This window comes from Diadema antillarum, unplaced genomic scaffold, assembly GCF_040938485.1.
Source record: "Diadema antillarum isolate AM-2024a unplaced genomic scaffold, OU_Dant_1.0 seq00001046_RagTag, whole genome shotgun sequence".
NCBI lineage: Eukaryota > Metazoa > Echinodermata > Echinoidea > Diadematoida > Diadematidae > Diadema > Diadema antillarum.
In genome coordinates, this window is record NW_027271877.1 from 387,286 (window position 1) to 410,725 (window position 23,440).

At 40.3% G+C, this 23,440-nt stretch overlaps 1 protein-coding gene across 1 annotated transcript; it reads left to right on the top strand.

Annotated features, from left to right (window-relative positions):
* The first annotated feature begins 604 nt into the window (after window positions 1-604).
* Window positions 605-21,767, top strand: LOC139743090 (integrator complex subunit 5-like). The gene is made up of 20 exons (XM_071653599.1): window positions 605-625; window positions 1,330-1,534; window positions 2,265-2,368; window positions 3,038-3,146; window positions 3,604-3,742; window positions 4,370-4,568; window positions 5,518-5,632; window positions 7,029-7,276; window positions 7,832-8,001; window positions 8,971-9,079; window positions 10,155-10,265; window positions 10,851-11,115; window positions 13,064-13,182; window positions 14,066-14,302; window positions 14,983-15,233; window positions 16,110-16,180; window positions 16,614-16,762; window positions 17,638-17,742; window positions 20,020-20,092; window positions 21,605-21,767. The coding sequence occupies exons 1-20, from the start codon at window positions 605-607 to the stop codon at window positions 21,709-21,711; spliced, it is 2,907 nt and encodes a 968-aa protein (XP_071509700.1). The 3' UTR covers window positions 21,712-21,767.
* The last annotated feature ends 1,673 nt before the right edge of the window (window positions 21,768-23,440 follow it).

Consider the following 23,440-nt stretch of genomic DNA (forward strand, 5'->3'; position numbering starts at 1 on the left):
CGGTAATAAACTGGCATAATTATCACCCCCCCCCCCCCCCATTGATACAGTCTGCATCGAAGAGCTTATAATGAGCAATGTTGTGTAGTGAGAACAAATTTCTTTCGTCTGCCGAGGTGTTGCCAATTTAACGTGATACATGTATACTCGTACCGTTCACTACAGTCCAGTGATTTAAACACATTCAAAGTCTCATGAAAAATATTAAAAAGTTGAGAGAGTCGTATGTACTTTTATCAAAGTAGTAATATTGTTTGAAATTTTGTGATTTTTTTTCAAATCTAGAATTTAAGAAATAAATTGCATCCCTGACAGGTGGAGAACAGTGTTCATCCACCGATGTTCATCGTGTCTGCCTTGTGTGTGCGTATTGTTCACTACTGAGACTGCGGCCAGGGGGCCATGCGTCCGCTGCTCACATCGTCTCGCTGGCGAGTTACCCACGGGGAGGGTAGGGCGCAGAACGTAGGCACCGCGCACTATCCAAAAGCAAGCACATCTAGCGAACACTTTCATTTGGACTCTAAACAAGTGCTATTGTCTGATTCGAAACACAGAACCAGTGGTTTGTTACCATTCCTGGAAAGACAGAAAAGAAAGAAAGATGGAGACTGCCGAAGTTCAGGTAGGCCTATTGCAATGTGTTGCGGTTGTAGAATAAATTATGTGTATATACGAGTACGACTCGCGACTTGCTTGCATCTCATCAACGACAACGGTCACACCACTTTGTCGCGCAGTTGATAACAAAAATACATCAACGCCACTACCTACACACACCCAGCTCCTGCATTTAAAATTGTGTGTTATCAGAAACTTTTGGACAATGAATGATATAATGAATTTTATGAGAAAAAGTGTCTTACATTTTGACCTTGGGTGCTCATAATATTAATAATTACCAATCAATTGAATTGTGTATTGGAGTAGGCTTGACGCTCTGTGGTAAATAGACTAGATCCTATATACCGTATTCCCCGGGATTAAATTATAGATAGCTCTGCTCTGGGTGGTTAATTAAATTACCTTGCCCCTTATTACTCAAAATTAATTTAATTTTAAATATGCATATTCACAAAACACAGGACTCGGGAGGGTGAACAGCATTCTGCATTCTGAAAGCCTTCGATTCGATAGTTATGCATGGTAAAAAATACAATTCTAATGCTTGTCCATCCATGTTATGTGAATGTATCACTGATATGCTGGGTCTAGGGACGAAGAGGTTTAATGTTTGAGTTTCTGGTATCCTTTGTACTCCCCTTGTACTCCCTTGTACTACAGTACTTTGCTCACATCTGTTTTCAACTTATCTGTTTGTGTTGACAGGAAATCCTCTTTAACGTTCGCACATTCGTGAAAGGGGTTGATGCTCGCCATGGCCGAAAGCTTAGCAGTGAAGAGCACGCACGATGTGCCCTCCACCTCCTGCAAACCTTGCCGGCTGCACGGACAGCGGTCCTCGACTTCCTCTGCCACATCTTTGATGAGAGTGTCAACCTCTACCTCTACGAGCTGGAAGGAGAGAATGCATGTAGGCAGAAATAACAGTGTACTCAGACAGCCTTGTACTTAGTCTATAATCTAGGCAGAGGATGCAGCTATTGTCTTTGGTGTTACGCTAAACGTCTGATGCGGTGAGATTATTGTCTTTACGAAGCGATGCATCTGATGCGACGAGACTACGAACTGTGGAAGCATCCACCGCTCGACTAAAGCAAGACGAGTAGATATAGGCGGTGGATGCTTCGCGTGCATCCACTGTTCATAGTCTCACTGTATCAGATCAGACGTATTGCTTTGCGAAGACAATAGTCTCACCGCATCAGACGTTTAGCGTGACAGTAAAGACCATACTTGTAGCTGCACCCTCAGCTTAGATTATAGGCTACCTTCTACTAGGTTCTAAGTTGTTTCCCAAGGCTCAAAATCAAGAGAAAGATGGGTGTCACAGTTTTTACTTTACAAGATTTAGATTTGATTTCTATGAATTAAGAGATGTTTGGGCAGCATTTTTCTTCCTCTTATGCTTGTGATAGGAAAGGGGAGAGAAAACTCACTTTACCAGTAAACACACTGTTTCGACAGACTTTCTTTTTACTTGGGATTAACTGAGTGTAGAGAAAAATAAACCTATTCTATACATTCTTTTTTATTTTCCCAATGAATTCAAACTTTTTAATTCATGAATCGTGAGTGTGTACGTGAGAAAACGCATAATTTGATGCCTTTGTCCATATTTTGCATTCATTTCTCTATTTCAGCGAGCATGGGACTGCAGCTGGATGAGCTGATTGAGGACATCTATGGTGTTCTGAAGAAACTGATTGAGAACAGCCCCACTGCATGGGCTCCGATCCTCTCCACTGTGAGTTGTGCAAATCTTGCCATCCAGAGAATTAAGTAACAATCAATGTTTCTGCCATACCTGCATTCAAAGGTGTGCTAACCAAGAAGACAAGCAGAGCTTAGGATAAGTTTACAATAATAACTTAAAACAGATTGGTTTCCCTTCAATTCTCGTCATTACTATCAGGGGTAGGAAGTGATTGTTTGACAAATGTTGATCTTGTTCCCAAGTGGAATGTCATATGCCTTCAGTGTTACTGGGAGATTTTCTAACTATATCATTGATGGGGAGATTTTCTAACTGTATTGCAGGATATGTTCATTGCACATATTTTGTCTTCTTCTTTTTTTTCACAGAAGATGAGCTCTCTACAACTAAAAGTGATGGCAGTTCTCATTAAATCTAGCTCAATACCTGCAGATGTTTATGTTGTTTGTATGATCAAATTTTTAAAAAGTCTTTGAATGCATGTATATTTTATTGTGCAACCCATTTTTCCACCTCCTTTTTTTTGTGTGTGTGAAAAGAGATAGACATAGATTATGAAGCTCTGTCATGTCTGTCAATCTTAGAAACTATACATCACAAAGAAAGATGTATCATGATAAAAGATTGTATTTCATGTTTGAGATACAGTAAATCAGAAAGATATTCTTAATGATTTCTAATTTTTGTGTCACTCTGTAGTGGTCCATTGCTCTCCTGGGACAAATCAGCAGTAACTATGCCAACAGGAGGGGAGTCCCCCACCCGTCCAGCCTGAATGAACTCCTACAGCTGTGGATGACTTGCAAAGGTACTTTACCACACCTCTGCCAAGTTTCCATTGTATAGTAATAGTAGTTGGTATTCAGTAATTTTTTTTTTTTTGATGGGGGAAATCCCCAGTCCATTCAGCCTCAATAAGCACCTTAACTGCTATTGAATTACAATATATACATGCCATATATGATAGCAAGTTTAAGTTTTCGTGAATCGGGACTTCCGGACAATAATGGCAAGTGGTTGAATTTGTAGTCTTGGAGTGCTTAAATTATCACACACCTTGTTCATGCACTGTGTACCAGTACATGTATGCATGCACATGCATTCACGCCAGGATCAGAGCTAATTAGTTCATGTGTTGTTAAATTCGCGAATAGCACCCAACTAGTAAAAATGCAAACCCTGTAAAATATGTGCCAAATACAGTATTCTATTTGTTAAAAAAAAGCAACCACAACAAATGATAACTTTTCCTTTTTAATGTATAGCCACGAGGACCATCATGGACCTCGCCACCAGCTGCATTGGGGCCATGAGCTCCTCCTGCCCAGACCACTGCGTGGATGCCCTCCTCAACACCTCGGTTCAGCACTCTCCTCACTTCGACTGGGTTGTGGCTCATATTGGGTGAGTGACCCCCAACCCTCCCCACCCCCTTCCCCACCCCCATCCCTCGCTGTCATGTACATGTAACTTTACTAATTGGGGTGTCTTATAGGGCACAACTATGCTTCAAAATATCTACACTTCTTTGATTTGTGTTTGTGACTATTGCAGCCTAGCATTACACAATTGTGTTTTAGAAATTGTATAAAATTCTTTGATTTGTATTTGTGACAGTGTAAAATACTGCTTCATTCCTTCTGAATATTGCTTCATTTTTTCTTTTCTTTTTTGTAATGATAGTGTTTATTCGTAGGACATACAGCATGTGTTTGTTTCATTGTAATAAAAGATCAATATGTACCTTGCACCAAAATGTGATATAACTTTGCACAAGTATAAATTTTGCATAGCCATTAAAATGTGAGTAACTCACAAAGGCTGTGTACTTTTGGTTTACATTCTACTTTGTTGAGTAAGGTAAGGAGCTCTCAATGTTGTTAATGATTTATTCTGAACTCATTGAAGACTAATCCTGAGTATACTCGAGCAGGTGTATGTGGGAAATGCGTGTTATAGCCAAATCGGCTTGTCCTCAACGGGTTAAAAGAAAATCAATCATCATCTCTCTTTTCAACCAATCCATCCCAGCTCCTGTTTCCCCACCACCATCATCACCCGCGTCCTCTCCTGCGGCCTGAAGGACTTCTGCGCCAGCCAGTCGCTGGAGGGTCAGCTGGTCGCCACGGAGACCAAAGTGCCAAAGGTGGCATCAGTGGTGGGCATTCTGGGACACCTGACCGCCCAGCACTCTCAGGACATCCGTAGAGCTCTGCTGGATCTCTTCCAGGTGTAGTGTCCATCCTTTTTTTTTTCTTCCTTCTAAGAAAATTTGGACCACCACCCCCTTATTATCATTTTAATAGCTTATTATATTTAAATGATGATTTTCCCCATGGAAAACATTTCCCACATGAATCTGTTTGTCATTTATTCTATTTATGACATTCATGAGAATGGACTTTTTTGTTGGAGGAACCAACTATGAAAGTGGTCATTTGAATGGTTAGGGAGGTAATTTCCTATGATGCATAAATTGTTTAGTGTTGATAGAATATGAATTTTAACTGCATCCTTGTGCTGGATGTTGTCTCAGTGGACACTGATACAATTCTTTCCAAGTTATGATACCATTTTTTGACAGTTGTTAACCAAACTGATAAAATCATGTGAATAATGAATGCAGAACTATGATCAAGACACAGACAGAAAGATCTTGGGATTCTACCACTGTTCGTCATTCAGAACACTGTTGATATTGTAATGTGCCATTTTGTTGGATCATATTCCACCTGTAGATCCTAAAAGAATCTATGCCTGTCCTGCATGTCGTTTCAAAATGAGCTGTAAAGTCAGGTAGTGAGGTACCATTTTGTTTTGCATCAAAACCACAGTCCATGACTTATAATGTCTTACTGGTACCACTTTAAAGAAGTTCAGTTGATAAGAAGAAAATGTTTAATACTCGCATGTGGTGTGGCATAATGCATTTATGAACTTAGTGACAGCAGTACATGTATTATAAGAAATGATATGTATTCATGAACCATAATTATGTGCATTTTTTATGTTAAAATCATAGACTGTTGCACATGAAGTCATTTTATTTTTGAGACCCATGAAGATATGATCAGATCATTTGTGTCGACACTCATGAAAAATGATCATAACAGATAAAAGGGTTGAATAATGTTAATTTCATACATGATTTGTATTTGTCTATGCCTTTGGTTGTGCAGGAGAGCCTTGATAGCAAGAAGGACCATGATGTGTTCACTGTGCCCTTCTTGCTCCAGCTGGCCACCATGTCATCCACCCTCCTAAAGATCATCACCACAGACTTTGTCCAAGCATGTAAGATGACATCACTATATTCTTTATGAGATTATTAGGAGCGTCTGTCGGCTAGCTCATGACAGATTTGAAAGGCCTGAAATTGAGGAGGAATACTAAATTTATGATTAATTCTATCGATGCAAATCTGCCCAGCTAGTCTGTGAGGAGGGAAGTGACCTTCAACTGTAGTGAATGTTATTTATCAATCAGAAAAACAGTAACTTTTATTTTTTGAGAAGAGATTGTATACTCAAAAACAACTTTTTATCTGAGAAACATATACTACATACACCATGATTTCATGCAGTAAAACAGATACAACAGATTTACGAATCTGTGAGAGAAATCAGACATTTCCAACTGCAAAATGAACATCAGTTGGAGCTCATGTACACGCCAAATGAATCTGTCTTTGTCAAGAGTTGTGATGTCTCACACGCAGTATTTCCTATGAGTTTTATGATTATGCAAGAAATGTTGGCAATATATATATTCATATATTACTGTATATGCCATATATTATGCAGGGTTTTTATTTTTGCGAATTTTGCAAGTCGGCCCTATTTGCAAATTTTAAAATAAGCCAAAATATCAATTCTGATCCTGATGTGAATGCGACGTGTATGTGTACATATCTCCATCCATTGCTGTACTCCATGATTGCAAATTTAACCACTCACAAAATCGTTGGGAAGTCCCAATTCGTGAAAAATTAGGCTAGCCAGATAGATGATGTATACGGCAGCCTCGCCCTGGCCTTTGTTCATCTGGCCTTACTCTCCAGGTGCCCATCACACATCTCAAGGGGTCACGGAGACCGGGCATTTTCCTCTATTGCTCCTCGCCTCTGGAACTCCCTCCCATCTTTCCTCTTTGAAATTGACAAACTTGATCACTTCAAAGCCTCCTCAAAACTCACATTTTTGACCGGGCATTCAATTGCTAACTGTCTGGGAGGAGTCTGTGCCTTTGAATGTTTCTATAACAGATATATGGCGCCATACAAATGCTGTGGATCATCATCATATACAGATACATATTTTTCACTGTAATTCCAGGTAAGATGCATCAAAGTCAACTCAGGATGCCCTAAAGAAGCCACTATGAAATATTCTTCTTTGTGTATTTTTTTTTTTAAAGTTACTGTGCATGTCGTATATTTAACGAGTCTTAATTTTCGCGAATCAGGACTCCCCGACACTTCCTCGAGTGGTTAAAATCGTGATTGAGGAGTTCAGGATCACAGTCAATATTTTCACGTCTTTAAATTCATGAATAGCACCTGACTTGCGAAATTCATGAAAAATAAAAACTTGCAAAATATTCAGTGTGTACAGTATTGCGGGGATGAGAACATTCCAAACTGAGCCCAACAACACTGGCTCCATCACTACCTTCCGTCTCCTGCCCTCAGTGACTCCGGAGGTCCTGAACAAGATCTCGGAGCAGTTCCGGGACTCGGCGGTCCTGAAGCGAGACCGCGAGACCCTGCTGCGCCTCATCATCCACCTCATCTGCCGGTCCGGGAGCGGGGCCTTCAACCTCCTCCTCTTCCTCCTCGACACCGCCTGCGACGGCCGGCCTGCGGGGTCGGTGGCGGAAGAGGCCAGGGAAGGGGCAAAGGTCAATCAGCTGGTTCGAGACACCTGCGCTCTGATCCTGGTAAGATGACTCTTCTGTCAATGTAAAATCCGTCATTCAATCTTGTGAGTTTCCAGCGGTGAAAGATAGACAGACAAACAGACACATGTGCAGACTGACGAAAAAACATGGAAACATAGTTTACACAGACATTGCTTTATATGAAAAGTCAAATGGGGAAAGTTCTTTTTTTTTTTTTAAAGGGGGAAGGGTATTTATAAAGTCAGTGTCTTTTTTTTTTGTGACCCAACTTGTCAAAGAAAATCTGCATGTGTGATATGATGAAACCTTTATTTCTGCAGGCACATGGCAGAAATTTGTCGAGCTTTGTTTATTAGCACGTGGCTAAATTCTCAAATCTTTCTAAAAACTTCAGTTGCATGAAATTTGTATAGATCTTGAGAGGATGAGCACACACACAGTCAATGGTAGGACATCAGTGGTAATCAGGTCAGCAAAGAGAGCGTGGCAGAGGATGTGCTCTTCTCTGAACTTGGTGTAATGATCACAAATTAGAATAGCAATCCTGTGTTTGTTGCCATTCTGGTCATTATTTCTTCTTTTTTCTTCTCTCAGGATCTGCTCCTGCTGGACCTACAGCGGTCAGCCTACAGCCAGTCTGGCAACCTATCTCTACTGGCCACGCCCCAGGTCAGCCAGGAGACAGGTAACATCCCCTTCCTCAGCGAACTCCGGAAGCACACCTCGCTTCTATGTGAGGATATCATCAGCTCCCAGGGAAGAAGGTTGGTGCAAAAAAGAAGAAGAGATCATACTAAAAGAATCCATGCTTGTAGATTTTTACTAACTACAAACAAAATGATCCTGATTTCATGTATTATGCATATTCATGAGATTGACTGAGCAGCCCATTATTTTTGAATGAACGTTCTCAGTGATGGTTTTACCGAGACATCATCACCGAATCTCTTTGCCCCATGCCTCTAAGTGCATATAGTATTACTTGTAATGTTTCCTACAGTACTAGTCACATTCACAGGATAGAAAAAGCAGTTTGGACTAGTTCAGACACCTCAGTAGATTGATAATCAAGCGAGTGCTGTTTTCCGTGTTGTAGACTTAATGATGAGGTCAACTCTAGGGTCATTAGAGTCATGTGACCAGTGTATGACAGTTTTGATTGGGTGGTTATGGCATGTGAGCTGCAGAACCCACTAGACATTTATAATTATCGACCTTTGCCCAAATTTTTTGCAGATCTGCTGTGTTGTGTGCCACTGCTTCATTCACATGACTGTTCTTTGCTTTGGAAAGTGTTTAGAAGTTTAATATTTTAGGGCATGAGAATTATTCACTGCTTTTTTCCCACATCATGGCCTGCAAGGATCAAACTGTGTATGCCGATCCAATGTGTCCAATGTGGCAGAACAATGAATAAGCCCTCCATATCCTATCAGTACACTTGTTTGATAATGACTGTCAGTGGCAGAAATCTTGTGTGTTCGATGAGACAAAGACATCTCTGTGCAGAAAGAGCGCATTCATTCCAAAGGACCACAGATCATACAAAGGTGTGACCTATGTGATGGGAGATGGTCAATCGTGCATAGGTCCGTTTAGCCACAAGCTAAGTTGTTTCAAACGACCAGACAACAACTGGGACGCCACACCCACGTTCATTCTTGACTGATGGAGTCCCTGCTGCTACTGCTTCACAAATAATTTTCCCCCTCCTGTGTGTGTCCATTGACCAGGGTCAGCTGGCTTCAGAGAATCCTTTCCCTCATCGCTGTCCAGTCCGGCGAGTCCTGCGCCTCCGACATTCTCAGCTTCATCCTCATCAACGAGTCAGATCCATCCAAGGTGAGACCTGGGATCAACTGGGATTAACTGGGATTAACAGCACTTGTTGAAAACCTAGAAAATCATGGCTATTTACAAACTTCTTCACGGGCCTGGATAACTTATGAAAGCATTCAACATTAACAAAAAGTCTTGCAGAAGTCATGCAGAATGATGGTACTGAAATTTTGCAAGTTTGTCAAACTCACAGCAACCTTTTTCCCAATTTCAAATCTGATATAATAACATTTATTAATAAATGCTGCAATTACATGTTTATATAATGTTGCTGTGATGGTGTCAAAATTTTACAGTCTTAACCATTTAAACGTCATGGGTTTGTTTTCGTTTTTGTTTTGCTTGTTTTTAGATGTTGCAGGAGCTCTATTCATCCTTCTCATGCCTCATATACTGGTCAACATTTATTCACTGTAATGATTTATTCGTAATATAAATCAGTTTTACCTCAATACTTCACACACAGACATGCAGAGGTTGTTTAGTTGTTTTATATTTTTAATTCATTTCATCTCAAAGTTTCTGTCAACTTGATTGATCCATACCACTGCTTGATGCTGGCAACATCACGCACCTACAAACCAGGAGTCATGACTTTACTGTGTCACGAATTAGAAAACAATCTCTCCTTGAAAAACAAGGATGCAAAATGTGGCGTAATATGTTCAGACTCACATTTTGTTCCAATAATATTCCTATCATAATCCAAGCCGTAATCTTTTGTTTGCTTTGATTGCCGATTAGCATAGAAACATCATAGCATTATACACACTGTCCAAAGACCATGGCATACAAAGGGTAATTAAGCATTACTCAAGGAATCCTTGTGAAGATGGCACTTCAATGAAGAGGAGATTGGGAGGTAAATATTCAAAATTGTCAGAACTCAGAGTCTCAGGAATAGACTTATTACTCTACCTACTCTGCTATATCAATCAAAGTGTGCCTGGCTGTGTCAGTGCATTCACCTTTAAAAGTCTTCATCTTCATTGTATCAGAGAAAGTTTGACACTCTGCATCTCTTACCTTGATGTGTTTCTTTTTCATTGTTTGTTTTTTCCCCCCAACCTGAATACAGATCGGCCTGTACATGAGAATCCTGTCTGAAATGGAGACTAGCTATCCCACTATCCTCCCAGCCACTATCCATAAATCAGTCAGCCAGCTTCAGCGAACAAACCCAACTCAGGTATGTCAGACCTTGTCCTAGGGTTGTTTTTATTTTAATAAAAGAAAAAAAAATCAGGTAACTGCAATTGATGTGTAAATGTTGCAAGCTATTTCAACTCTTTGTGTTTGGTAGCTTTACTTACTAAACCCCAAAGTAATAGAAAAAAAAAAATCCAATAGACAAGAACTGTTGTCATCAAATCTGTCTCAACTTAGCCAGAACTTAAGTTTACATTAACTTCTGGTCAGTGGAGTGTATATCCTTCATGATTTTCACAATCCACTCTTAGAATCTTACAGATATATGATCATGTAGTAATTGGTCAAATGTTATATTAGATGGCAAGCTGTTCAGAAATTAATGTTTTATTTTGTTTAATTAAGTCAGTCTTCAAAGTCGGACAGGTCTTGTGTAATTTTTTCTTCCCTTTATCGAAAAAGCTAAAGACCTTACAGCCAAAGGATCATGTAGTAATTGATCAAATATAATTTAGTGGGGAAACTGTTCAGAAATTCATATATTTATTTTGTTTGATTACGTCAATCTTCCAAGTTTGGTAGGTCTTGCATAATTTTTTTCTTCTCTGTATGTAACAAACTAAAGACCTTACAGCTGCTGACAAATCTGACGAAACTCGTGGCGTTTAAGTCCAGTAGCAAGACGGACACCCCAGCCGTCCTCTGCACCCACCTCACGGCCCACCTGCGGATGATTGCCAGTCAGCTTCACCACGGCGACGTGGGCGTAGCCGCCCGTACGGTGGAGCTGCTGAAGCTGATTGGTCTGCCGCCGGTGATTGACAGCGCCACCTTGCTGTGTCTGTGCCAGTCGTCGGTGGAGTTCTTCTTCACGGCTATGCAGAGGGAAGGTGGGAAGAATGATAGAGAGGGTTTCATGCTGCTCCTTTGCAGGAAAAGTGCTAGAAGTGTGAGGTAGAGAGAAGGGGGGAGGGGGCAAAAAAAGAAGAAAGAAAATCCTGATAAACATCAATCTGTGGAACCACAGTTAAATGCAGTGATGACACTGTGAACTTAAAGAAGTGTCAGAAATTGCAACTGATTGACAAATTGCCCTACATCGACGTAAATGATCGACGGAAGAATTTAATGAAGTTGAATAGTGTCAGAAATTGTTTGACAATGGTAAGCAATGTCATAAGCAGGTTTGTGAAATGTGAACCTCCTTTTTTTTCAAATAAATGCATACATTGTTGTTATTTTTCCTTTCTTTGTGCCATAACTATGGTCTCCGACAACTCTAAAGACGGCAACTCTGGCTCTAACTCCTAGTCCTCCAACCGACAACGCCTTGACTCCTCCAACGACGCTTCCTCCTCCCGTGACTCCTCTGACTGCTCCTCCTCATCCGACTCCAACTCTTCCTCCTCCTCCTGTTCTTCCTCTTCCTCTTCCTCCTCCTCTTCCTCCTCCTCCTCCTCAGACGACTCCTCCTAGTCTGACTACTCTTCCTTAAACGTCTTCCCTGACGTTTCTCTGATTTCTGCTCTGACTTTTCATACCCCTTGGATATTTCTCATTGTCGGTGACATCATTGTAACCATTTATCATTGCCATATTATTATAATCATCAGTGTGGACAGCATCTTGCCATCATGACTTTGCAATAAGAGACCAGAGAAGTTTGTAATGATTATTAAAGGACAAGTTCACCTTTATAAACATAAGGATTGAGAGAATGTAGCTATATTAGTAGAACACATCATTGAAAGTTTGAGGAAAATCAGACAATCCGTTCAAAAGTTATGAATTTTTAAAATTTATGTGCAGCAACCGCTGGATGAAAAGACTACTGCAGTGTTTGAATAACTTGCGTACAACAATATAAGGAAAATATAAAGAGAATTTCACAAAATTCCATCTTTTGAAAAAAGTACACATTCCCCTGACTCGTTACCGACAAATGTTATGGGCAATATTATTCCCCCTGCCTTTAGAAAGAGGCAAGTCAAGAGCTCTTTTATTATGCGAAAAAAGTGAAAATATGTTGAATTTTCTTTTACATTTTCTTTATACTGTTGTACGCATATGACTCACAAGCTGTAGTAGTCTCCTCATCCAGCGGTTCCAACACAAAAATTTTAAAAATTCATAACTTTTGCATCGATTGTCCAATTTTCCTCAAACTTTCACTGATGTGTTCTGCTAATATTGTTGCATTCTCTCAGTCCTTATGTTTATGAAGGTGAACTTGTCCTTTAAAGGACAAGTTCACCTTCATAGACATGTGGGTTGAGTGAATGCAGCAATATTAGTAGAGCACATCAGTGAGAGTTTGAGGAAAATCGGACAATCCGTTCAAAAGTTATGAATTTTTGAAGTTTCTGCTCACTCAAGGCTGGATGAGAAGACTACTATAGCTTGTGATGTCACATGAGTACAACGATATAAAGAAAGAATAAAGAAATTCAACATATTTTCACTTTTCTCGCAAAAACAAAAGAACACTTGACTTCTCTCTTTCAGAAGGCAGGGGGAATAACATTACCCTTAACATATGTCAGTAACAAGTCGAGGAAATGTGCACTTTATTAAAAAAGTCAAGTTTTGTGAAATTCTCTTTTTATTTTCTTTATATGGTTGTACGCATATGACATCATACACTGTAGTAGTCTTCTCATCCAGCAGTGACTACGCAGATACTTCAAAAATTTGTAACTTTTGAACGGATTGTCCGATTTTCCCCAAACTTTCACTGATGTGTTCTACTAATATTGCTGCATTCACTTAATCTACATGTAAATGAAGGTGGACTTGTCCTTTAAGTATGTTTTTTGTGTTCATCACATCACTCCCCAGACACCCTGGAGCGGCTCCAAATGATGCGATCCTGCACGGAGTACTTGACCTTCCTGAGTGCCAACCCAACTGCCCAGACCATCATCCTCAGGGTGCTGCTCCAGAGTGCTGTGCAGAAGGTGTGTATAGTGTATGTATGGTGTATGCTCCTTTGTGGATCTGCCATTCTACTCCCAGTGTCATACCATCCACCAAGTGCAGATTTTCTACCTGTTACAGGGATGGTACAGTTTTTGTTTACACAGATGTGCCTGCAGGTTTCCACCTTTGTGTGTTTGTGTGTTTGTGAGATCATGTGAAACCTCTTATGAAATATAAAAGAATGTGTAATTTTTAGAGGAATTCACAGTTTATTTGATGGCTGAGATATCAAATTACGTGATCTTAATAAAATGTGACAGGCCACAACTTTTATTAGGATCTCTTTCTTTTACCTTGTTTTTTGGATATCAGTCATTTCAAAACCGATTTTCATCAAACAATCTTTCAATTCCCCTTAGAATTGTATGGCCTTTAACATTTCATAGAGTGCTTTCTGAAATCCATATGTCATAGATTAAACCCTGCAGCTGAATTCTCACCTTAGCCAATACTATACTGTCCCTTTAATAAAGACACATGGTGTGTTTCATACCGTTTGACTGGATTAACCCTTATTGTGCCGCAAGACTTATAGGACACTGCTGGTACAGCAATGTACCAGCTTTGCTTGTTTTTTTCTTTCATACTCACTGTCTGTCTTCTTTTTTTTGTCTGTCTATCTGTTGTTTTGCTCAGTGTTATTGTTCTCTTTTTAAAGAAAGAGATGAGGCACTATTTTGGTAGGAGAAGTAGGAAAGAAGAAGAAGATATCTACATCACAGAAAAGCATGCATGTCATAAATGTGAATTGTACAAACACAAAGGCAGGCAGCAACCGATTCAAGACCTTGAAGCCTCAATAGTCACACCCAGCAGGTTCTAATGGTAGTTTCTCATGCTTCTGTTGCCACCCGACGACAGCACCACGCACACCTCTTCGCCAATGCCAGCAAGCACTCTCAGGCATGGTCTCAGTCCCACCCACAGACTTCTAGCGGGGGTCCGTCGACCAACTCCTCCCTGTACCTGCTGAAGCACAACCAGGATTTCTTTGGTTCCCTCACAGTGCCGCGGGGGGCGTCGACCGTCTTCCATTCTGGGATCATCGGGCAGGGGGCTCGGATGAAACCGGAATCCACCGAAAACACATCAGATATGGTAGGCAAAACACTTTTTAAAAGGAAAAGTCATTATTTTTGTTATCTCGCACAATAATATGTGGACATTGTGTGAATGCCATAACAGAATTTTATACTATGAGATATTACCATTGAGTATGGGGTTAAAGGAAAGTAGTAGCTCAATAGCATAGCTCATATCAGACACATTTTTGAGCTGTGCATCCTCATGCAGTGTAATGTCATGTGCCAGTGGTGATGTGAAGATGTTGTTTCTTTGTGTGTGTTTGTGTGTGTGCAAATGACTTCTTCCTTATAGATATTACCATCCATGGCCATTTAGAGCTTTGCTATTTCTTTAGTGTTATGGCCATTTAGAGCTTTGCTGTTTTCTTCAGTGTTAGAATCAGTAAAATTGCCAGCAAAATATACCAAATCAAGTACAGTTGTAACAATTGTGAATAATAGTCATTTATCGACTGACCCATTGCTTTTTATCTAGAGTGCATTAACTCCAAAGTTGTTAGCTGGTAGAGTAAGCGTTGCCTTGGAGACAATTATTTGTAACACTATTTGTGGTGCCAAGGCATCGCACTGTGCTGCATACACTGAAAAGGGTCAAGGTTTTTAAGAGAACAGTATCTATGGTAGGGAGATCATATTCCTCAAATTTAGACTGGTAATATAATATTCTGATTGTGATGTAAACCCATTCAGGAGGAGACGAGGCTCACAAATTCGCGGCAGCTGGTAGCGGCCATCACATCCTGCGCTCACGTCGTCCCCGACGCCGGCGACGCAAGGAGCCCTGCCGCCGCCACCTCAATGGCGGCTGCACCGCCGCCGAGGCCCATCGCCAAGGCAACGGCCAAGCTCCTGGCCACCATCCTCGTCGACATCGTCTGCCCCGACGTGAGCCACGAGGACGAGGGCTGGCCGGACGAGGAGATGGTCAAGCACACGATCGAACGGTACGAGGGCGCTCCTTTGTAACTGAGCGTGGTGTTCTTTTCCTGATGAAATACATGTATATAATCAATACACCTGTCCTGTACTATTGGCACCACTTTTGTTGCTTGTTGCTAAATGGACTTCCTGCCAACCTGCAGATTATTAGCTTGGACAGAGTCAATAATGGCCAATGGCCATTTCCTGTTGGCATCAAGTTACGTGTGAAGGAGAGAAATAGAGAGATAGAGATAGATAGATAGATAGATAGATAGATAGATGGATAGATAGATAGATAGATAGATAGATAGATGATAGATAGATAGATAGATGGATAGATAGAGATATATGGATAGATAGATGAATAAATACATTACAAGATGATTAGATAGATCGATACATGGATCGATTGTTGGTTGGTTGAATGATTGATTGATTGATTGATTGATTGATTGATTGATTGATTGATTGATTGATTGATTGATTGATTGATTGATTGATTGACTGATTGTCTGACTGGTAGATTGATTGATTGATTGAGTGAGTGATTAATGCAAAAAATATTTTATAGATAGGTAGGTAAACAGATAAAAAGATGGAAAATAGATAGATTGATGCAAGAATAATTGAAAGATAGGTTAGAAGAATTATATTTCTTTTTAAATCAATCTAGATAGGAAGGTATATGAAAAGATAGACTGATGTAACAGTGACACAGAGATAGATATGCAAATAGGTAAATTAATCAGTAGATAGATGAATAGACAGTAGATAGAGAAAGAGAAACAGCGAATGAAGGTTCTATGCATTCACATGACATTTGTGTGAAATAGACAATATCCCTGCACGTGACCCATCCCAGATGTAATCGGTAAAATATTCATTGAATCCGATCACAGAAACCTGAGCATCAAGAAGAAGATGGATCAGTATCCATTCCTGTGGGACATCCTGGAGATTGTCGCCAAGGGTGAGTGTTGTTCGCTGTCTTTTCTTAAGCAGCTGGGGATGAGCTGATTTTGCTATAACATGCATTTCCCATCTAGACATCTGACTGAGTATACTTAGGACTTAACAGGTTAACGACACCATTCAATCTTACAGTGGCTTCAATTTTGCAATTTTTTTGTAAATTTTGTTGCCTGAGCTGCATAATGCTGTGCTCACATGGCTAAAAAAAAAAGAGCACCCAACAACACTCCAGCAAATAAAAAGGTTTCAAATGTATGCTTCCACCATCAAGATATCTAACAACAGATTTTGCTGAAGGTGGTGGACTGTTTTCAAAATGATTTATTGTGATACTACTCTCTTTGGGATAAATTGAGTATGGTAAATCCAGTCAATCAAGGATTTTTTTCTTTTCTTTATCTCCTCACTATCATGCACTGACCATTCTCCAGCCAAGCCAGCCCTGTGCTACTGCATGGGCATCATGTCCAGCGTCATGGCAACGCTCATCTCGTATTGGGAGTCCTCCAGGCACGGCCTGGCCAGGGACTCCAAGACCCACCTCCACATCACCTGCCGAATCGTCCACTGTATGAACCTGGTAAGACCGTATATTGGGGACAGTTGATTAGTTTTCCCTTCTGAACGTGGTTGATTGATATTCTAATTTTTTGAAAAGGGCCATTTTTTATTTATTTGGGGCTTTTCTTTTTTTCTGTCTTGCATAGTTCGTATTAAAGAATCTTCTATGACCTTGTGTGACAGTGGATGATTTTATATCAACATGGAAAAATTTTGCGAAAGTTTGTACATGTGCGAATGAGGCAGTAATTGTACGTTAAGAGTTCTGGACACAGTTTCATTCCTGGCGTGACCGCTCGTGGAAGGTTAAACATTTGTGATGAATTAGTCATAATTTTATTTTGTAGAAAAGGCCATTTCGAATCCTGGTGTCACTCCTAGTGAAAGGTTCACTAATCCTATTCTATAGCATGCAGCGGGTACTGCATAATTATTATTACGTCGTTTGTCAATCAGTTGCAATGAAAACACCTCGACGGAAGAATTTCATGAATTTGAATAATTACGCAGTACCCGCAGCATGCTACAAGGATTAGAACCAACACTTGCTGTCGGGCGGAAGCTCGGTGGTCTAGTGGAGATGATGCCTATCCGGAGATCAGGAGGTCGTAGGTTCGAATCCTGCTCCAGTACGTACGTCCATGATTTTTTATCATGGCTACTACTGAAACACTGATCAATTCAGTGCTTATTTCAGCCAATGTAGGGCAATTTGTCAATCAGTTGCAATTTTAAAGAGGGTTTCCCAGTATCTCGCAAAGAGTTAAGAGCTAAATCCTCACCTCAACCAATACTATACCATCCCTATTAACATGGCGACCAATTTGTCAATGTCATCTTAGGTGTGCTTTCTGCAAGGATTGAAGAGAACTTCCTTTTATGTTTCCATTTCAGGCCGGCTTTATTCCCCCGCCCCTGAATCAGTGTCATCTCATCTTCATCTCCCTCACACCGAGGGAGGTCTACGTCCTCCTCGATAACATCTGGGCCTTTCTCAGGGTGAGTTCCCGTACTGTAAGACCAGAAATCTTTACATGCATGAAGCTGTTGTGAATGCTGCGAGGAGCCAGGATTCGCAAAAGTAAAATGCACTTGTACTTTTTTTTTTTCTGCACAATGCATTGAATGCCAATGGCAGCGCGTGAAAGTTTCATAATGCAAATGTTTGTGGCTTTACAGTATGTGTGCAACTATCTGTCTGTCTATCTGAATGTTGGTTTGTCATTTTGTCTCTGTTCCTGTCAAGCTGCCCTTAACCCTGACAGTGTTTACTTCTCCATCTGAGACATGGTCAGGAGCGGATCCAGGAATTCTGTAAAGGGGTGGAGCCGTTACAAATTAAAGGGGGTGCACGCCCCCCCCCCCTATATTTTTCTGTGGTTTTTTTTTGTTTGTTTGTTTTTTGGTGTGGTTTTTTTTTTTGTTGACAAAAAGTAAAGAGGGGGCGTGCGCCTCGTGCGAACCTTCAGGATCCACCACTGATGGTATACATCCTGTGCTCGGTCATTTGGGCCGTTGTTTCTTGTTCTTACATGTCAAAATCTCATTTTGTCTGTCTGTATATCAGTCTGTCACTGCTTTGTTTTGTTGGTTGATCGTTCTGCATGTCTGTGTGAATAAATTGTTTTGAGTTGTGTGTTTTTTTTTCCATGTGTCTTCCTTTGTGTGTGTTTATGTGTAGATTGTGTGAAAACCATTCTGTGACATATTCCATCAACATATGTTTTTTTATGCCTCCGCAACGAAGTGGCTGGAGGCATTATGTTTTCGGGTCGTCCGTCCGTCCGTCTGTCCGTCCGTCCGTCCGTCCGTCCGTACGTCCGTCCGTCCCGTTTTGTTTTTGTCAATATCTCAAGAACCGTGTGGTGGTTTTACATCAAACTTGGTATGAGGGTATATCCTTGGGGGATGATACTTTGTGTGGATTTTAGGGTCACAGGGTCAAAGGTCAAAGGTCACAGGTTATTTTGTGAAAAAAAAATTGAAATTTCATGTTTTTCTCCATATCTTGCAAATGGTTCAAGGTATCTTCATGGAACTTAGTATATATGCTTGTACCGATGGGCAGTGATTATCTAGGGAAGTTGGGGGTCATGGGTCAAAGGTCAGGGGGTCAAAGGTCAAGGTCAACTCCTCAAAATATCACTACTTTCCTTAAAATGCAATATGCCTGAAGATTTTTTTTTTTTAAACTTGATGTATGGCATGTATTACCCAATGTATATTTTTGGGGAAGTTTCTTGCCAAAAGGTCAAAGGTCAAAAGGTCAAAGGTCAAGTGAAAGTGCTAAATTGCACTTTTTCCTCCATATCTCGAAAGTAACTTGAGGTATCATCATGAAACTTACATATTCATGCATGTTCAACCTAACAGTGATTCTCTTTGGAACTGTGAGGTCAAAGGTGAAAGGCCAGGTTTAGATAATGCTATTTTCCCATTTGATACTGAAATTATACTTTTTCTCAATACCTTGAAAATTACTCAATGCATAAACTTATAAAAGGGTCAAAAGTCAAGTAAAAATCATCAGTTCCCCAAATACCTGCACTCTGACATTTTAATCATTCATCCAATTGAACCTAGTTCTAGGAAAGTGAACATTCAGCACATTTGTGTCAAACCTGTCATTTTAATATTTTGCCAATTGTGTGAAACTGTCATCACACATTGTCAAGACATTGTACTATAGACCTATTAGGAGAACCATGCATTATGGCGGAGGCATATCAGTCGCCGTAGCGATATATCTAGTTTCCATGTGTCTTCCTTTGTGTGTGTTTTTGAGTAGATTGTGTGAAAACCATTCCGTGACATATTCCACCAACATATATTTTTTGTGTGTTTGTCATGTTTTGTAATGCTCATGTTTATTCATGTCTGTCTGCATTTTCCCCATTGTCCGAGTGTGTGTGCTAATGTATGAATGCTACGAAATGTGAGTTTGTTGCCTGTATGTTTGTTTTTCTGCGTGCTTGTTTGCCTGTATGATGGGCCATCCTTTTCACCGACATCTTTTCGTTTTGTTTCTGTGTGTATGTATGTGTGAAAGCTTTCATACGCTAAACTAACAGACAATAGTCCTTCTTTTGCTTTGTATGATATTGATTGATTTTTATCAATCCCAGCTATTACTCTTACACAAATGTTGCAAGTAACTGTGGAAGTTGGAATTTCATCAAAAATGGTTGAATAGAGCTGGTAGTCATAATGTGGTCTGCATCTCCGAGAGGAATTCACAAATTCGCGACTCTCCATTTCCCTTCTGCTCCTAATCAGGATAACCCGCCGATAGCTGAGGTGTTTATAGAAGTCGACGAGCATGGGCAGCCATCCAGGACGTTTCCGCAAGGTGAGGCATTCTTTGAGCAGCAGAAACAAGGACAGGATATGATGTAAATGATGGGTCATATTCTTGTAGGAGATACCAATGATTGCGTGATGAGTGGAGGTGTCACTGTTGACTTGCACGCAACAGTCACTTCATTCTAGTTACTTTTATTTCTAATGTCAAATTTCTGCAAAGTACATGTGATGGCATTATTTCTAGACCAACATCTTTGTCATGAATTGTGGCCGTACGTTCTTTCATTTTCATGACCATTTCAAAATGAACTGAAAGATGAGGAATGTCCATAATGAGTTCATATCATATCGCGACCATCAATTGTAAGCCTCTTAACCGGCCTATAGACCTTTTTTTGCGGCCTTCGCTGGATTTTCATCGGTAGGACAGTGTGTAATTTCAGAAGCTGCTAATGGCAATCTGTGAAACCCAATATGTGAAACTTCGCCAGATTTTGATGCATGCTATTTTTAGTCCAAAATGTGACAACCAGATGGACATAATAGTGGATGGTCTTGGAATGGAAGCCGTACTGCATTTCTATCTGCTTTAGTTGTACTGAGAAGTGGAATGAGATTTTCAGGTTTCGTAACAGATTAATCTTACAGGTGTCTATCATTGTTAGATTGTTTGGATGGTTCTCTATGCGATATGCAATTTTTCATTTATCAAAAAAGGGGGGGGGGGATCAGAAATCCAGAGGGTCCCATTACTGTCTTCGCAGAACTGGGTTGTACTCTCATGAGTTGCAAATATAGATTTGCAGCTCATGCAGGAGCCTCAAATATGCAAGCAAACAAGAGGAAAATTTTCAATGAGATATGCTGTCATGCAGTGATTGTAGGTTTTCTCTGTAGAAGATAAAAGCTTGTCAACATGTGCAAACAGTATGAGAAGATTAACCCATTGAGGACGGACTGATTTTGCTATAACACGCATTTCCCATAGACACTTGCCTGAGTATACTCGGGACTTGTCCTCAATGGGTTAAGAGAGATGTCTGGGTTGAAAAAATGGCAATATATGGAGACTGCGCAAGTCGCAGCATTTTTCAGTTCTTCATTTCAAATTCTGTCCTGCATGTATACGGAGGGCAGTCATTCACATGCTCTATTTTCACAAATAAGAATGCCGTGAAATTTTCCAGCTCGGTGCAAATCATCATGATATTGCAGGCTAAATCTTGCTGGAAGAGAAAGGGGAAAAGTAAAAAGATGTAGCTTAGATTATTTGCTACTCAAAATTCTCAAATGCGATGGATGCAACCATTTAACCCTTGTATAGGAGGAATATTTTTGCTTTTTAATACTAGTAATGTTACGGCTCGTAACAATGTGATTCATTATCTCAGCTTGGGGGAGGCAGGGAGGGTTGGCAAAAATTGGGAGATAGTAAAGTGTGGCATTGCTTTTTCATTGAGCTTTACAAAAGCAAAGTAATAATGTTAGTTTGCTTCAATTCCTGAATTACCTACCAATGTCTATCCATGTGCTCTCTCTGTTTCACACACACGTGTAGAGCTGGTGGCTACGTATGCCGAGATCGTGAGGAGCCTTGTCCACCGCAACATCCACAAATTCGGGCTCCTCTACACCAGCCTGTTCCCCTTGCCCGCACAGAGCTGAGAGTCTCGCTCGCAGGCCTTCCTCGAGAGGAGGACGATGACGACAGCGCCCTCGGAGACTGACTCTCAACGGACTCTCGCCAAACACCGCAGAAACACAGGAACTGATGCCATTTGTGTTTACTAACTTCCCATGGATTAGGAGGAGATAGGAAAAGTACTGCGTGATCCCAAGTGTAATACATATACACCAACCAGTACACAGACGAGGCCACACGTTGCAGCGCTGTGTTGTGCATGCGTATCTTTCCAGTATGGATTCACCAAACATCCGTGAACTGTTAACCCCACTTTTTATAAATCTGCTCTGTGAATGCCAACACCAGTGAATCCTTAACATTTTCTGGGCAGTTTTGTTCGGGGTTTGTTCATTTGTTTGTTTCTTTTTCGGGGGGGGGGGGGGGGGGAATAATGTTCACAATTAATCGTGTTCCAAAAAAACCTCATTATTTTTTCATTGTTCCAGTTGTTTTATCAAAACCCAACCAATAAGATAGACAAAACCTTCAGATAAGACATCATATCTACCTTTACCTTGCATAATGTGTTAATACGAGGTCCAACTAAATACAAGTGCAAGATTTTGGAAGAAAAATCTGGCAAAACTGTGGTGGTTTTCAGAAACACTGCCCACCCAAGGCAAATGGAAGAATTCTTCGGGAAGGGGGGGGGGGGGGGGGGGATGGGGGGTGGGCTTTCACCGGGGATTCATGTTTGATTTCTGATCCTTCATCGTCAGTGACATTCCGTTCAGTTTCTTCAACAGGTCAAGATGGCAACTCTACTGGCGCCATGATATGGGGGTTGAAACATGGAATTGTGGATGAGCATGTTAAAAGCTCATTTGGGGGGGGGGGGGGGGTAGGGTGGGGAGTTGACTTCCTTTGTCTATATATGGAAAACATGTAGGGGAAAAAATGAAACATTTGATCATTCATTTTCTGAGCCAGACATGTAGTTCTACATTATGGAACATCATGGGCATGCTATAAACATGTGCAACAGTGTCCCGAGTTTTTGAAAGTTCATGTAAATTTCCATGCATACTAGTGCTGTAAATAATCATATTTTGTTATGCATGATCATGAATAAATATTTTTTTGTTACGATACATGGCAGTTATTAATGTTTGTGTTTTCCTGTATGACACTGTCCTCAAGAGTATTCTTGGTTTTTTTTCTTAATTCTCATAATTATCAAGGCAATTTTTGTTGTTGTTTTTATGCTTCTGCCAAAAAGAATGCCAGAGGCATGATTTATTGTTTTTTTTTTTAAACTATTCATTAGAAAGAAGAGCATAATATGCTCTTATATATATTATACCGTGGAAAACTGAACTTTCTTTATTTTGTCTACAGTGGATTTGAATAGCTTTCAATATTCAATGAATGGAGCATTATGTCTATATAGATATAGAGCGTATATCTATATGTGCACGTAATAACACACCATCGTCACATCAAGAGCCTTCAGTTGATTAATCACAACACTCCAATCAAAATCTCCAGAACAAACCATAAGCATGTATACACAACTTCACGTTTCTCGGCAAGATGAGAAAAACAATGTTCTTCAATATTTTAATGAAAAAAACATTCCACACTCTCCATTCATCCCCTCTGCAAACATAGTATAATGATAAACGATGATATAAAAAAAAGTGGTTATGATATAATAGGCAACTAAAACACAACACACAAAATATATTTTTGATAAATGTGAATGAATGA

Excerpts from the sequence above, each read along its gene's own strand:
- LOC139743090 (XM_071653599.1), top strand. The coding sequence starts at position 605 with ATGGAGACTGCCGAAGTTCAG. Across the intron at positions 2,369-3,037 it reads GGGCTCCGATCCTCTCCACT|TGGTCCATTGCTCTCCTGGG; the intron begins GTGAGTTGTGCA and ends GTCACTCTGTAG. Across the intron at positions 15,234-16,109 it reads GTCAAGCACACGATCGAACG|AAACCTGAGCATCAAGAAGA; the intron begins GTACGAGGGCGC and ends ATCCGATCACAG.